This window comes from Lytechinus pictus, chromosome 9, assembly GCF_037042905.1.
Source record: "Lytechinus pictus isolate F3 Inbred chromosome 9, Lp3.0, whole genome shotgun sequence".
Taxonomy (NCBI): Eukaryota; Metazoa; Echinodermata; class Echinoidea; order Temnopleuroida; family Toxopneustidae; genus Lytechinus; species Lytechinus pictus.
This window is the reverse complement of record NC_087253.1, coordinates 18,550,164-18,568,455: the sequence shown is the minus strand read 5'-3', so window position 1 is coordinate 18,568,455 and position 18,292 is coordinate 18,550,164. Positions and strand designations below refer to the sequence as shown.

The following is an 18,292-nucleotide window of genomic DNA, read 5'->3' as shown; positions in this document are numbered from 1 at the left end:
TTATTAGGTGGTCTGTCTATGACAGATCACCTATTGATTTCGCCAGAATTTTCTTTCTTTATTCTTTATTCTTTATTTATTCTTTATTTATTTTTATTTCTTCCGTACACTTTTTTGTACACACGTTCACTCGAAATCGACAAAGTCAATTTCCTTCAAATTTCTGTCAGTCATCAAGCCTTATGATTTCTAGTAAAATCAACCTTTTCAAGGTCATCAGGTCATGATGACGTCATCCAGGCGCCATTTTGTAAAATCACATTGTCGATCATATCTCCATTATCAATTATCAAAAATCAATCAAATTAACATCACATCAACTTCAGGTCAAGGGTCAACAAGTCATGTCATCAAAGGTCACCTGGAGGTCACGACGCGCACGTACGCGCCCGTCAAATTTTTAAAATGCTCAAAATCACTTTTTGACCAAAGTAAAGTACGTTTCAGGTCATTTTAAGCATTTCAAAAATTTGCGCGCGCACACGTATGCGCGCGCGTTTCCGCGCGTAACGCCTTCAACGCAACGCAGAAACGCCGTTTTTTTTATATCATTGCATTGCTAATATAATTCTGAGCAATTTGATACCTTGATCAACCTTCTACGACCATTAATAACGAAATTAACACCCGTTAAAATTTGCAGCACGTGTGCGCGCGAGCTCTTACTATAGGCCATATATGGGCAAAAACATGCCTATTAAAAATTCACTGTAGCTCTTTAAATAGTCCGTTGACCCCCATTTTTTTTTCATATATCGATAGAGTATGAGTTGTAGATTCGATTTCATGTCACCATTGTCCCTCAATTTGATCATGACGCCATCAAAATTGCGCCTAAATTGAAAATTTTATTTTTTCAAAAATGACGTCATCAAATTTATGCAAATTTGATCATAACTCCGTGAATATTGATTATTTTTCGCCCAGATTTGGATATGTTGTGGTTTAGAATGTACTCTTTCTCGTCAGTTAACATGAATTTTCATTTTGAAAAACGCATCATGGTGTAAAATTGCGATGAAAAGAGGCATGTCATTTTTCCTCATTTTACGTGTAATCTCTATGGGACATGACTTTTTCTCAAAACTAGATTCTACATTCCTCTATTTCGTGAGCTATATCTCCATTTTTTCTTGTTAGTTATCCCTGAGCTTTTGGGTTCCACGAGCCTAATTACATCAGGAGGGCTAAAGATATTCGTTCGACCCAACCCATTCGAATTTTTGTCTATTTGATATTGCTGATTGACAAAAATGTATGAATGTGATTCAAAATCTAACACTGATTCTAGAAATGGTAACTATTGAACTTACTTCGCCCAAATTGGAAAGATAAATAAGTGACTTGGAACTATTTTTTGACTGGCGGAATAATTAGGGCTATTTTACTGTTTCAGTTGATGAATCCGATCGATTCATAGTTATCTTCATAAATGGCGATTTATTTTTAAAATGAGCTGGCTACGGTACCCTTTCCTGGTCAGATTTGGAATGTTAGATATATATCCTATCCATTGGTAGTAAACATTCCACCCTCTAATTTCACATTTATTTTTTATGAATTTTTCAAAAGTGCCATTTTAACACACAAGTCTATGGGGAATGTTTTACGCGCGTGACACCTGTAAGTAATATGGGAAATCCCTAGTAGTGGATGGAATACCTGGCCAAACTCTTCAGTAGCAAACAGTTTCTCACTGATATCAATATGTTTAGTCATCAAGTGGTGCAAAAAATGGATTTAATGGCTAGCAGGGCTACATCAGGTAAAGTTAGTAGGTCTATGTAGCCTAGGAATGTATGTATATTGGTCAATGTATAGAGTCAAGGCCTCTTTATGTTCTGATTCATCATTGTTTTGTGTTAGTGTACATCACCTACTTAGCATTAGAAAGACCTTTAGAAATTGCTCATGTAAAAATTGTTCTTAGGAAGGGGATAGGTAGAGAGGAGATAGAACTTTGAGAACTTTACTGAAGAGAACCAGAGTGGTACCTTCAAGAAGGTATTTAGAAAAGGGCACAGAGTAAGGTAAGGTATCTAATAGTGCTCAACTAAGGAGGGAGGGGGGGTGGCTGTGTGCTGCAATCGTAGTATAGCCCCCCCCCCTCTTTATTAAGCCATGCCATCTATAAAATTATCTTTCTTTAAATTCTTTCTCTCTCTCTATCTATGTATCTCTTCCTTCTTACATCTGAGAGGCAACAGCCCTATAGGAAGATTTTGAATAGGTCAAATGCAAATATACTAAAGTAGTATCTCATTCTTTTATTGTTTCCTCATCCAATCTCATGTATATTTGGTAATTATGTTTGGGGCAGTTCTGTTATCCTGATATCTACACAGAATTTACATACACCTTTATATTACAATTGATAGGGACCTATATTGTCATTGCATTCACTGTTGGGCTATATGCAGGTAAGATTTGTATACATCCATATATAGTGATAATAACATGTATGGGTAACACATTAAAATGGGTCATTGCATAGAAAATAGGCATTTTCAATGCATTTCTTTGTGCTAGTGTGAGTGTACAGATATAAAAGAATAGCAAAGTAGCTATTCAAAAATATAAAATACATAGGTCATATAATATAGGTTCCACGAGCCTAATTACATCAGGAGGGCTAAAGATATTCGTTCGACCCAACCCATTCGAATTTTTGTCTATTTGATATTGCTGATTGACAAAAATGTATGAATGTGATTCAAAATCTAACACTGATTCTAGAAATGGTAACTATTGAACTTACTTCGCCCAAATTGGAAAGATAAATAAGTGACTTGGAACTATTTTTTGACTGGCGGAATAATTAGGGCTATTTTACTGTTTCAGTTGATGAATCCGATCGATTCATAGTTATCTTCATAAATGGCGATTTATTTTTAAAATGAGCTGGCTACGGTACCCTTTCCTGGTCAGATTTGGAATGTTAGATATATATCCTATCCATTGGTAGTAAACATTCCACCCTCTAATTTCACATTTTTTTTAAATGAATTTTTCAAAAGTGCCATTTTAACACACAAGTCTATGGGGAATGTTTTACGCGCGTGACACCTGTGGTATGATGTAGCTGAGATTCTAAGCTTTCGGAAGTGTGCCCTCCTTTTTTCAAGGTCATTAGGTCATCGTGACGTCATCCAGGCGCCATTTTGTAAAAATCAGGTCATTATCATATCTCGATAACGAGTCATCAAAAATCAACTATATTTGGTATACATCAACTTCAGGTCAACGGTCAACTAAAAATTTCATCAAATTCCGCGCGCGCACCTCGACGCGCACGTACGCGCGCATTAAAATTTTAAAATGCTCAAATTCGTTCCAAATTAATTTTCCATACGTTTTAGGCCATTTTAAGCATTTTGCAAAAAAACGCGCGCACGCACATGCGCGCGCGTTTTCGCGCGTAATTGCATCTTTCAACATAGAATCGCCAAATTTTTTTATATCAATGCACCGATAATATAATTCTGAACAATTTGATACCTTGATCAACCTTCTACGACAAGTAATAACGAAATTAACACCCGTTAAAGTTTGCAGCACGTGTGCGCGCGAGCTCTCACTACAGGCCATATATGGGCAAAAACATGTCTATTGAAAATTCACTGTAGCTCTTTAAATAGTCCGTTGACCCCAATTTTTTTTTTCATATATCGATAGAGTATGAGTTGTAGATTTGATTTCATGTCACCATTGTCCCTCAATTTGATCATGACGTCATCAAAATTGCGCCTAAACTGAAAATTTCATTTTTTCAAAAATGACGTCATCAAATTTATGCAAATTTGATCATAACTCCGTGAATATTGATCATTTGTCGCCCAGATTTCAATATATTGTAGTTTAGAATGTACTCTTTCTCGTCAGTTAACATGAATTTTCATTTTGAAAAACGCATCATGGTGTAAAATTGCGATGAAAAGAGGCATGTCATTTTTCCTCATTTTACGTGTAATCTCTATGGGACATGACTTTTTCTCAAAACTAGATTCTACATTCCTCTATTTCGTGAGCTATATCTCCATTTTTTCTTGTTAGTTATCCCTGAGCTTTTGCTATGTTGTAGCTGAGATTCTAAGCTTTCGGAAGTGTGCCCTCCTTTTTTCAAAGTCATTAGGTCATCGTGACGTCATCCAGGCGCCATTTTGTAAAAATCAGGTCATTATCATATCTCGATAACGAGTCATCAAAAATCAACTATATTTGGTATACATCAACTTCAGGTCAAAGGTCAACTAAAAAATTCATCAAATTCCGCGCGCGCACCTCGACGCGCACGTACGCGCGCATCAAAATTTTAAAATGCTCAAATTCGTTCCAAATTAATTTTCCATACGTTTTAGGCCATTTTAAGCATTTTGCAAAAAAACGCGCGCACGCACATGCGCGCGCGTTTTCGCGCGTAATTTCATCTTCCAACATAGAATCGCCAATTTTTTACATCAATGCACCGATAATATAATTCTGAACAATTTGATACATTGATCAACCTCCTACGACAAGTAATAACGAAATTATCACCTGTTAAACTTTGCAGCACGTGTGCGCGCGAGCTCTCACTACAGGCCATATATGGCCAAAAAAAGGGGCAATTGAAAATTCACTATACCTCTTTAAATAGTCCGTTGACCCCAATTTTTTTTTCATATATCGATAGAGTATGACTTGTAGATTTGATTTCATGTCACCATTGTCCCTCAATTTGATCATGACGTCATCAAAATTGCGCCTAAACTGAAAATTTCATTTTTTCAAAAATGACGTCATAAAATTTATGCAAATTTGATCATAACTCCGTGAATATTGATCATTTTTCGCCCAGATTTCGATATGTTGTAGTTTAGAATGTACTCTTTCTCGACAGTAGCATAAATTTTCATTTTGAAAAACGCATCATGGTGTAAAATTGCGATGAAAAGAGGCATGTCATTTTTCCTCATTTTACGTGTAATCTCTATGGGACATGACTTTTTCTCAAAACTAGATTCTACATTCCTCTATTTCGTTAGCTATATCTCCATTTTTTCTTGCTAGTTTTTCCCGAGCTTTTGGTATGATGTAGCTGAGATTCTAAGCTTTCGGACGTATGCCCTCCATTTTTCGATCAGATGCCAGGATCATGCCCGTTTTTCGCTTGCAAAATTGGATTTGTAATTCTCAAAGTTGCTTACGTGTAATCTCTATGGGAACGTGTAATCTCTATGGGGAATATCGTGGCTCAATGGATAACGCACTTGACTTGAGTTCTCGGGGGCGCAGGTTCGAGTCCTGGGGGTGAACAAGATAAAATTTTTTTTTCATTTTTTCTTTCTTTTTACCACCTCGTACATGATCCATTATGATAAGTAAAAGGTATGAAAGTTAAAATTTAGCAAGATTAAACAGATTATAATTACTTTTTTCATATCACATGTATTTTCATATATCAAAGAGACCCTTTTCACAGTTCTTTATCATCTCCCGTCTTTCACAAGTATTCCATCCATAATGAACATTCCGTTGTCGTCATGAAGATCATATTGATCTGCATAAACATGGTATTAGTGATCATGATGGCGAGAATAAGGACAGACCACCTAATTCGTCCGCATGACGAATTAAAATCTAGTTTATTTTTATTTCTTCCGTACACTTTTTTGTACACACGTTCACTCGAAATCGACACGGTAAATTTCCTTCAAATTTCTGTCAGTCATCAAGCCCTATGATTTCAAGTAAAATCAACTTTTTCAAGGTCATCACGTCATCGTGACGTCATCCAGGCGCCATTTTGTAAAATCACATTGTCGATCATATCTCCATTATCAATTATCAAAAATCAATCAAATGAAGATCACATCAACTTCAGGTCAAGGGTCAACAGGTTATGTCATCAAAGGTCACCTGGAGGTCACGACGCGCGCGTACGCGCTCGTCAAATTTTTAAAATGCTCAAAATCACTTTTTGACCAAAGTAAAGTACGTTTCAGGTTATTTTAAGCATTTCAAAAATTTGCGCACGCACACGTATGCGCGCGCGTTTCCGCGCGTAAAGCCTTCAACGCAACGCAGAAACGCCGTTTTTTTATATCATTGCATTGATAATATAATTCTGAGCAATTTGATACCTTGATCAACCTTCTACGACCATTAATAACCAAATTAACACCCGTTCAAGTTTGCAGCACGTGTGCGCGCGAGCTCTTACTATAGGCCATATATGGGCAAAAACATGCCTATTAAAAATTCACTGTAGCTCTTCAGAACGAACGGGAACCCCCAATTTTTCCTCACTCTTGGATATAGTCAATATCTCCTTTGGAGATTTTGTGATGACATCAAAATTCTATTCGAAGTAAAAAAACATTTTTTCGGCAATTCATCAATTTTTTATTTATTTAGTATTTATTTATATTTGGCTGTATCTTCGTTATTAGTGGTCGATTTTCTCTCAAATTTTGAGAAGATGTAGTGAAGACAATTCTCTACAAATAACGTGTGAATAATTTTCACTTTCGACCACAGCATCAGTTTGTTATGATTTGTTTAAGTTTTTGCTATTTTTTTATGGACCTAATTTTTGAGATTTTTTTTAGAAAATGCATCATTAATCAATTGTACGGTCTTCCTGAAAATTTTAAGCCCACCTGCTTTGCCGTTACTTATGTAGGACACATTTTGTAATTTTGCCGGAACTTTTTAAGGGGCAATTTTAATATTGTAAAACATCATTTATGTATTTTTTTTGTAAACGCAGCAATGTTTAAACGCTATTGGGTTGAAAATTTTTATTCCAGACATTTTGCGGAAATTCCTGGATTTTTTTCTGTTCGTTCATTTTTACTAAATATAACGTATAACAAATTTCCAGGTACCTTCTGTGAAATTAAAAAATTTGTGCAATTTATTTAATTACACATGTTCCCGAAATTTTGCGGGAAAATCGCCAGTATTTGAATCTTTTACCTGACTTTTTTCAGTAAAAATCATCAAGAAAGAATTTTCAAGTAAATGTCAAAGTCATACACAATGAATAAAAAGATATTGAAAATTCTTGACGGAAAATATTATTTGAAATGTTTAGAAATTTGCAGAAATTTGGCAAACATTTACAAAAAAATTCTACTTGGTTCTTTTATCAAATACATCACTGATGAGTTTTGATGTGAATGCTGTGAAATTATAGCATTGTGAAACTTCTCACTTTAAATCTATTGAAATGTAGCAGAAAATTTGAACAAAAATATTTAAGATATTTTAGTTTTCAAAAAGTATCACCTATAAATTTTCAAGTCTTCTGTGAAATTAATACCCACTGACATTGTGAAATGTCAGTGGGTGAAGTCTTTAAAAAAAATGCTCAAAGTACAAAGAATTTTTACAAAGATTTTGCATCAAAAAAATCAAACTGTCGATTAAAAAATAGCTGCAGTGAAAATTAAAGCGCCTTTCCTTGGGCAATTTTGGAAAGCCAATTTCAGTAAAATCGTCTGGAGATTTTTTAGTTTTTAAGGCATTTTACGTGCTCCTAACTTTATTTTTTATTTAACATATTGCATTATCACCACCATCATTATAATCATCACTACATTTATAACCAAATTTAGCAATTGTCAAAATTTATTCCTTTGATATCTATGATCAAGATTATCAATCATATCTGAATGATTTATTCCCAGGATTCATTTTATAGAACATTAGCCGACAATGAATGAAGAATCATGACAGACCACCTAATTCGTCCGCATGACGAATTAAAATCTAGTTTCAAATTACTTGTCAAATACATACTATGTCCCTGTACTCTTGATACATGAACACAACTGTTGAGAATGGCGCAAGAGGTCAGAATATAAACACTTGGAACACAATTTGCAAATAAATACACCAAAACACAGATTACAAATTAATAAATCATTTTAACTAGGTTGGTTGCTGAAGATGTGCTTACAGCCGCACCCATGAAGCTGATAATGTTGCAAGGGCAGTGCAAATGATATTTTGATAGTTCTTTCTCCTCGTTGCCTTTTCTTCTGCTCTTTTTTTCTCTCTTTTGTCACATGAAATATTATAAGGGCAGGCACCTTATAGCCCGTTGTAGAACTGCCCGAGATTTTAGCATTGTTAAACCATAGCAGTTTGCCTGGCAATTGTCTGACTCTTGTAGGAATACTCCCCAGGGAGTGGAGGAAGTGCATATGTTGTGCGCAGCTTAGTCAGGAGCCAATGATGAAAGTAATGATATATCTGCAAAGTGCTCAGAGATGCAGCTCAGATGTACTGAGCACTCCATAAAAGTGCATTGTGCATTATTATAATAATAAGTATTATTATAATAATAAGTATAATTATTACTATTATACTTTTATTATTATTATCATCATCATTATTATTATTGATTTTATTACTTTTATCCTTTTCATTATCATTAACATTATTCTCATAATTATAATCATAATTATTATTGTCATTATCATTGTCATTATTATTATCAGTATTATTATTATCATTTAATATCATTATTATTTTTCATTTTTCGTGAATCACGGCGGTCCGTTTGTTGAATTTGCTATCACAAGATATGCCAAACAATCCCACAGCATTTCAGAGAAGCAAACAGTGCAAACCGTGCAAAAATATGCTCCTCAAAGCCCACATGCTGATGTGTCTTTTGTACATAAACTTCCCGTAAAGAACAGTTGGAAAGTGTGTAAAAGTGGCTTAAATTTCCCTTTTTTGTACCGTTAGATCTGAAAATTCATCATGTCACCGTCCTATCTGTAAAAGCAATCTTTGGAAGTTGTTTTGATAGATTCATTTTTTTTTAAGTTGGTTTGAGTGCAAATATGTTGAATTTTGTGAGCAGAATCATACACCTCAAAAGCATCTGGTCATGTAACTTATGAATATTAATGAGCATGCAAATGGATGCCAATGTACCTGTGTATAGAGTTCATGGAAAATACTTTGTAATATCAAAGTGATTGAATAAATATTGATAAAAATATATTAGGAAATAAGTTAGGCTCTGATTTTGTGTGAGAAATAAAAAAGTAAAATTCTAGCTAACTTTTTGAATTACTAACTGTACTCTCTCAACCTTATTTTTTGTACATATATAGGTGCCTATATCATTTGTTTTCACCACCCAGGATGCCTGCAATAGCAAAGCTTTGCTGTTAGGGACATTGGCCTCAATTACTAAATGTTTAAATATTTCGCAGCACGTTGTTAAATTCGCTGTCGATCCGCAATTTGTGAAATCAGCAAAAATAACAGCTTATACAGAATTCCCTACAAGGGCAACCATACTTACGGAATTCTTGGAAGTTCCCAGTAGTTGTGTTGAATTTGTAGACAATGCTGTCAGTGCAAACATCGCCATGTTCGTCGGAGTAAATAGCCGCTGCCATGAACGTCTCCCCGTCGATTGAGAATGGCTCAAACTGTCGTATATGCTGCCCAATGATCTGAACGCTTTCAATGTAATCTATGGCGTCAATAAAATCTGCAATATGATATCAAATCAGAAGGTAAAAAGTTTGATTTGCTGCCTTGTCACGATTGGAAATAGAATGTGTGTGTGTCTGGTGGGGAATGAACATAATGCATGCGTGTGAGTTTGTCTTTGCTAAGTTCTCAGATGGACATAAACTTGAAACCGGTCAAATTTTCATTGGAAAATTTGAAACTACAGTTGGATCAGTTGTCCTTTCATACTATGTCATTTGATAAGAAATTTGCACCAAAAAAAACATTTTCAAGTCAATCTTATTGGGGATACAGATTATTTCTGAGAAATTTCTGAAAATTTTTGTACAGCAGTATAAATGGAGGTTTCAAATAGTATTGGTAGAATTAAATGCTACACACTATATTTTGAGAGAGTAAGCCAAATTTTCCTCACAAAGACATAAAACAAGAAAAATATACATACAAACTCACTGTTCACTACTCCAGCAATAGACTCGGTGCGCTCACACTGCGTTTCCGCAAAACACGCCAGCGTGTACAGGTCATCTTCAAACTCGTTGAACCGTGTATCCTCGAGGATATCCAACTCCGACAGATCAACCCCATCAAAGAGATACGCGGTGGTAACATTGTCTTCTAATATGACCATGTCATTAAATGTTAATGTTGCGTCCACAGTGTTAAGTCCAGTCAGGGTGACCCTCTTGGTGTTAATATTGCCGAGATTGACAGTGTTGACCAAGCCTTGATAAAAAAATGATTTCATGTATATTATGATTTATCCAGTAAACTTGAAACATTAAACAGTTATAAATCTTTTAGTGGAAATTTGTATTAAAACTCACAAAGCGGAGAGTATATAGTCAGGTGAGATACGGCTTCACACGCCTGGGACAGGATTCTACGGAAAGTTCAAAGCCGTCTCTCACATGACCAACTTCCCACCCCTGGGGAACCAAGTGGCGTTACGGTATACTGATCTGGACCAGATTCACTTGAAAAGACGTGCCTGGTGTTCATTCGCCTGATGAAGACAACAGAGGCCAGTGAAATGTCGCAACTACAGAGAATTGTGAGTTTCAACTGAACAATTTTCACAAATTTCCAGTAAAAGATTTATATCTGTTTAGTACTCGAGGAAAGAGAAGTACTACAAAGGAGGAATAAAAAAATATTAAATACATTGACAAGCATTATAAACGTTGCATCTGAAAAAAAATCCTGAACTGTGATATGTTGTATTTAATATTGATCATATGGATTTTAAAAAACTCATGAAGAAAACAAAATCGAATTTGTGAACACACATTTTCAATAAATCTATCTAAAATATCACCTAACACTCTAATGGGGGCTCATTGTTTGTAAATTGTAACATATGTATAGAATAACATTTAGATAGTGTTTCTGGTAACATTTATTTTCCACTTTTTAAAGCACTTAATAATTTTCAAGAGTAATTGTATTTTCAGGTGTTCATTTATACCAAATATCACATACACAGTTAATAATCCTGCAAATAAGACCTGCATCTCAGAGTTTTTAAAGTCGAATCAATATTGTTTCATGCCTTTAACCCTCTGGAGACCAAGCCTGCATATATACAGGCATGAGTCTATCAAAAACATGTGTTATAGCGAAATCATTTAGTCTCCAACAGGTTAAATGTTATCAGGGAAGCAAGAATCGGTATGGTACTGAACTTGAATTAATGAATTGAAATATAAAAATATATAGTGTTACCTGTCACACTGACGTTCCCATCCACGCTTGCCTTCTTGTTGAACACGTAGTACGCAGTCGAGGTCTGTTCAGTATTGAGTGTAAAACCCTCTGTGATATCCTTTTCATCAACATACCCATTAAACTGTATGTTGCCGGATACAGTGGCATCTTTAGTGAAGGTCTTGTGGCCTTCCACCTTCTTGGCCATGCGGAAGTCCAGGGTGTCGGCTTCTTCTTGGGATATCTCGATGTCATTGACAGAACCTGCATTGAAACATATACATTGAATAAGTTTCAGGACTGCAGAATTTGTGTATGGTGAAACCCGTCTAGAGTGACCATCCACAGTGGCAGATCCAGGCGGGGGCACAAGGGGTGCACATACACCCCTTCTATATTTAAAGAATTGCCCATTGAAAATACATATTGATTTGACCAAATCTATAAGAAATTGTCATCTGTGCCGCATCTGTTTTAAATTTTCTATTGTTTGCGCCCACCTCCCATTTTAAAATTCTGGAGCTACCACTGACCCATGGGAATGTATCTGGCCTTCTCACATTTAAAAAAAATATGTCTCAATGGGAAAGTTTCAATCATCACTAACTGCAGGTGATTGCTATTTACAGATCCAGTAGAGACACTAACCTGAAATGAGGATGTTTCCAGCTGTTTGCACATCACAGGTATCGAACGTCTTGGCTCCGGATATAGTCTGGGCACCTGTACAAATAAAAGGAAATCACAGATTATGTTTCCTCATTTTCAAGAAATAAAACTGCTTCGCTAAAAATCAGTTGCCAAAGCAACACAAAGTTTCACATGAGGTTTCAATGTGTCAAAGCTTGATAACCATTGATATTTTTTTTGTATTGTGCTATTACGTACCAAATCTGTTATAGTATCTTAATAGACTTTGTCTTGCGTGGATAGGATAAAGATGGGATCATTTGTTGTAGATAATGATTTAATTATTACATTATATTCCTCAAAATATGAATATTATTATTGGATTAGTGAAAAATAATCATAAGAATATTTTGTTAAGATATTTTTTTTTCTTTCTATAACGAAACCATCTTTAATGTGGAATATAAAGAAAATAATCTCCTTTAGGTTTCACACAATGATACACATTACCTTTGTTGATTTATATCCTTCCTTTCATTGACTTTGCTTTGGAAATATAAATTCATGTAATTATCTCAAATCATTATTTCTTCACTGACTGCTCTAATAATAACAATAATATTCATAATGAATTCATAAATTCAAAATCTTGTCTAGCATATATCACATTATCATTTAAAATCTCAATGCCCTAAAAAATAGACAGGGATGTAAGATACTATCCCCTATTTGGCTCAGAAAGCCTTTCACAGCAAACAAGCAATTGGACTTCATGGCCCAGATGATATGGATCTACTTCAGTCAATATTATATAGATACTGCCTACCTAGAGTTTGAATATAACATTTCATTTTCCTGACGGAGTTATATTTTTCGAAAGGGATTATATTTTGCCCGAAGCATGCAGCAATGAGGGAAAATATTCTCCCGATGGAAAAACATAAGCTTTGGAGGGGAGCTGAAATGTTATTTATCAAAAAGAGGGACCAGGCAATATCCGTTATATTATATAGTCTATGTAGATTTGCCATCAGAGACTGCATTCAGCAACTGGCTTCATGATTAACCCTAAATCTCTCGGGGTATTTTGATTCTTGTCATTCCCGGGGGGGGGGGGGGGGGTCATTATGGCCCCCCTTAAGATCTCAGCCGCGGATTGCGCGATCACAACGAAAATTTGCATGATGGTAGAGAATGACGTAATCTACGCAGTTGCATTGGTAAATTTCACTGAATTCATATATTTTTATTTTATATGAATTAATTATGCTAATTTATTCATGAAATCATACTTTTTGCTCTGATTCACTAAATAAAGCTCCTAGAATGCTATTTTTTGGTGACAATATTCTTTATAGCATTCCTAACAATTGTGAATGAAAAAAATTCTGGTACCAAGACCGATTTCTTATGTATTTTATTGGTTTTTTAATTTCTTATGTATTTTTTTGTTTTTTTACTTTTTGTTTTTTATTGTTTTTTCGATGGAAATCATTCCAGACTTAATTCTGATCATAAACAAGGCAAAATTAATTAAGTTTAATCAGTAAAAGTGGAAATAATGATACATTTATGAATTTTGGCTAAATACACAATTTGCATTGGATTTGTACATGAAATCACGTTCATGAGCAATTTTGGGTCTGACATGCACTTAGATAATGTTGCGTAATGTCGTAACCACGTACCCGAGCGTCACAAATATGGTCTCAAAATTTGCGCGAGATTTGAAAGTAAAAAGTCAGTGAGCGTCAAGGTCAAAAAATTTTGCGCAGCAGATTTATCGCGAAAATTGTCGAGGGGGGGCCATTATGGCCCCTCCCCCCGGGAGAATTAGGGTTAATTTGAAATGCTTGCTACAGCTCTGATCCATCTAAGTCATAATAGAATTTTTAAAAGAAAAATACAGCAATCAACGCATAAAAACTAACGTGTACATCAAATAAACTACCTGATTATGCAACTTATAAGCAGTGAGTGACGTCACCTTAGTGAATATAACGCCGCATTTTACAATACAACAGTTATATTCCCAGACGTGAGGTCAAAACCTAGAATATATAACAAATGCAACCCTTGCAGCTATGGTCACGCAATGGCATATTGACCTATCACTGATTCGAATATACATAACCTGTGTAATATACTATGATATCTCATGACAGCAAAGTCATTTAATGTTATTTTATTACCATCTAATGTGACGATTTCGTCAGATATGTCGATACCATCCACCGTACCGGTCACAGTAATGCTTTTTTCTACTGTGACATCATTCATGAATGTCTTCGAACCTACGAATAAAAGATAATAAGAATGACAGTTAATAGGCATTGCAGATTGTGGAGAAGCATTATCTTGGGAAGAAAATTGCAGTTATTGTGCATAGCCAGTGACTGATTTTTTCAAATGCCTTTTCTATGGAATAAATATTGATCTTGCATAAAACAAATTTCATCTTAATAAAAAGTAGTGCTACTGTACAGCTTGGCCCCAATTATGACAATTTTCATGATATAACTTAAGTTTAATCCTTGCTTTTAATTTACCAATATGCTTTGCATCATATTTTGTATAAATGTGATGTTTGCTAGTCTTAAATGAGTCCAAATACACTATCCTGATTGAAATCAAGATGTCTGTCAACATCGGTCTCACCATGATTTCAGGAAGACCTGGGTGATTTCACATGTTAAAAGAATAGACAGCACACGAGAGTTTTGACCAGTTACAAAACTGCTCAGCCAATCTTCCGAAAATTCACAGGACTTGAGAGATTCAGTTTGAGAAGCTGGTCAACACAAGTGAAATATGACAAGTATCTATGAGAGATCAAAGAGCTCATACCTGTGATAGTTCTATCCCCTTGAAGCTTCACGGCATCCGCAACAAAAGTATTCACGTTGATTCCGTACGCAGTAATGGTCTGAAGGGTCGATGGAACACTTATCTCATTGGCACTCAGACTTCCTTCAATTATATGGTTTCCAGTGATTGTTTGAGTCCCATCGAGCCTGAGGACGGTTGGTGCCCAGGTCTGAACGTTCTTATCATGCACCGTGCCAGTGATGTCTAGGACATCATTAAATGTCACTGGTTTCTTGAAGGTCACAGCATTGGGGAGGGTGAACGGCTCGTCGACCAACTTTGCAACGGATTTCAGTTCAGAAAGGTCGACAGTGTCGACGGTTTCGGCAGAATTCACGGTTATGTCTCCAGTAACTGAAACATCTGAGGAATAAAGATAAGTAGTATGGTACAAAATTTTGTTTTGGTGCCGTTTTAAATGAGAATTTTGAGATGGGAACCTCATGTAAATGCTCATTGATCTACAACTCCTTCAACTACCTACAATATGGTTTCACATCCCAGATAGTCTAATCTTAGCTTCTCTATTACTAGTTCATTTACTGACCATTTGGTCTAAATGTGGTTGAGCCAATGGCCCGTATTCTGAAGTCGGGTTTAACTTAAACTTGGGTTTAAAGTTGTGGTTTTTAAGTATGGGAAACCAAAAGTATCAAATTTTTTATTAAGTTGTACGTTTCTTATGTTTACTCTGCTCTTTTCTGATTCATCGATGGTGAAGACAATCATCTATTTATACTTCCTAGATAATTATGAATGATTTAAGAGCCAAATGAGCTGAAATATGATATCTCTACTGTTAGTGATTAATGTAACAATTGGCCATCCATACTTAAACCACAACTTTAAACCTGAGTTAAACTTAAACCCGACTTCAGAATACGGGCCACCTAATGAATATTCATGACGACTGTTTTCACAAAATATTGCTAAACTTTAAAATTCAATAACTTTGTTATTTGTTATCCGATTTTGATGAAATTTTCGGCATTTTGCTCAGTGAATTCTACTCTATTTATTTAGCTATACATACTTTCAGCCCGGACCATCCCTTTAACTTAAGGGTATTCTAAGACTGAAATTAATGTGATTTGAACATACATGTATTGAGTACATCAGACCCCCCCAAACAAAAACAAAAAAACACTGAAAATTTCATCAAAATTGAACGAGGAATAACAAAGTTATGACAATTCAAAAGTTTTTCCTTTATTGGTGAAACAGTTTAGTGCTTATCCTCATGAATGTTCGTTTTTGTTGCATTGCATTGCATTATATTAAAATTTTATCCCCCAAGCTAGCTTGTAAAAATTCGATTGACTACCGACTTACTGTGCAAGATAATCGTTGACACATAAGACAAAACTAATAAACAGCTTATGTCTCAAACATAGTTTGTAAAAATTTAAATTCATTAAATTCCTTGTATTAAATACAATACAAAATTTATTTGTTTTTTGCACTTTCTGATGTTATTTTTTTTTAAACAGATTTCAAAAGGCTGAGAGACTGATTTTCTATGGCAAGTTTTGTCAATTCCTGTTGTGCATGTGGAAATTAACAACAATGTTTCAATACAATGAGGCAATTTTCCTTGAGTCTTCAACCTTATGTGCAAGGATAATTACTTCACATGTGTGTGTGTGCAAGGAAAACAATTGAGGTGATACGAGAAGAGTGAAAGATCAGGAACATATCCATATGATTTGACACAACAAAATAGAGGAAAAATAGTTCTTCCTTGAAATAGGGAAAAAATATATATTTTAGGTTATATTCTTAAAACTATTAAAAAATAGTGAAAAAATAGCTGTGCAACTAACAAGTATATTTTTTATATATTTTGCGAAATATAAAAAATATATATTTTGCTGACGGTCTCTATTTTTTAACTATTTTTTGTTCCAAATTGAATAACCTAAAAATATATTTATTCCCTATTTTTTTTCTATTTTAGTCCTATTTTCAACATATTTTTTGTCTAATTTCCAGAGAAAAAAATAGCTGTAAAATATATATATATTTTTTTTTTATTGTATTTCTTGGTTTTTACATATTTTTACACTATTTTGTTTGGGGAAAAAATAGCATAAAAATATATTTTTCTTCTATTTTTTTACTATTTTATTTTGACTAGGGTAGGCACACTCCGCAGACATAAATGCGCAAATGCCTCATCCCAACCGTCCACCTACATGTACATATGAGACTGTTAAAGTTTCTTGGAGTCAAATCCAACTATAGTGCCAATTGGCCCTATTGAGACCAATTGACCCTCAATAGGACCTAGACTGATATCTACATGTAATTTGGACCTATTGAAACCCATTGATACCAACTGAATCCAAATTGAAACCGATTGAAACCAACTGAAAATTCAATGGGTGTACAATGGGTTTCAATGAGAATTTTGTCTTGGAAGAAGAGATATTGGCAGTTCCACTAACCATTCTCAAACACAATGTGGGATGACACGCCTTGAACTTTGTTCTTCTTCATCGCATCAGCGTCAAGAGCTTGGATACTGACACCATTGATGGTTCCACTTACTGTGAGGGATTCAGCAATGGCTACAGCCGAGTCAAATGTATACGAACCTGAAAGAATTAAAACAAATGTGTATTAGATAATTATCAATCTTGATAGTTCTGTAAACTAACTCTGAATGATTCAGTAATACCCCATTGCCACGTACTGAACGTAGCTATTGCTACATCAGAGTCAAACGTACGATCATGAAAGAATCAAACAAATGTGTATTAGATGATTATCACCTAGATGGTTCTATCTATACTAACTCGGCAAGATTCAGAAATATCCCATCGCCACTCAACATAGCAATGGCTACATCGGAGTCAAACATATATGAACCTGAATGAATTTTAAAAACGTTCATTAGATGATTATCATCTTGATTATTGATGGTCTATATACTAACTGACAGATTCAGCAATATCCCATCAACCCATTTCATAAAAAGTTACTATGATACGGACTCTTGCTGGAATGTCAATTCCTATGACAACAATTTAAATTCTGCCTCCTGATTGGCTCCTCCAATGAAAGTTTATGTTCCAGATGGGTGTTTCATAAAATTGTTTGTAAGATACGAATGACTTTACGCGCGACTGGTGATCCTTTCTTGTGCTGTGTGATATCCCTATGTAATTGATTTAGGACCTAAGAACATTCCAGTTCCAGTTGTGCGTAAAGTTGTAACTTTACGAACAGCTTTATGAAACACCCACCAGCAAGAGTAGCTATCATATTGACTCTTGCTGGAATGTCAACTTTCATTGGAAGAGCCAATCAGGAAACAGAATTTTAATTGTTGGCATAGTATTTGCCATACCAGCAAGAGTAGCTATCATACATGTATATAAACTTTTAATGAAATGGGACACAGAACCTTATCAGTAAATGACTAAAAAGCAAAAACTATTGGTGGTGAACGTATCGAGGCCCACACCAGTCATATTACTCCAGTGTTAAATTCAGTGTTAGTTCAACACCTATATGGTGTAATGTTAAATCCCGGGGGGGTCACTCTCCACATGGACTGCTACCCACCCGTGTCCAACAACCTCAAAAATGCACCCTA

At 35.1% G+C, this 18,292-nt stretch overlaps 1 protein-coding gene across 2 annotated transcripts in view; it reads right to left on the bottom strand.

Moving 5' to 3' along the window:
- The window catches only part of LOC129268173 (uncharacterized), a 208,368-nt gene that overhangs the window by 136,516 nt on the left and 53,560 nt on the right, over nt 1-18,292 (bottom strand). For both annotated transcript variants that reach the window (XM_064104858.1, XM_064104859.1), the window contains exons 35-41: nt 17,139-17,288; nt 14,671-15,054; nt 14,016-14,117; nt 11,842-11,916; nt 11,212-11,457; nt 9,940-10,212; nt 9,311-9,502 (exon numbers count right to left, since the gene is read on the bottom strand). In XM_064104858.1, the coding sequence (XP_063960928.1) occupies nt 9,311-9,502; nt 9,940-10,212; nt 11,212-11,457; nt 11,842-11,916; nt 14,016-14,117; nt 14,671-15,054; nt 17,139-17,288 (1,422 nt within the window). The remainder of the gene's footprint in view (nt 1-9,310; nt 9,503-9,939; nt 10,213-11,211; nt 11,458-11,841; nt 11,917-14,015; nt 14,118-14,670; nt 15,055-17,138; nt 17,289-18,292) is intronic.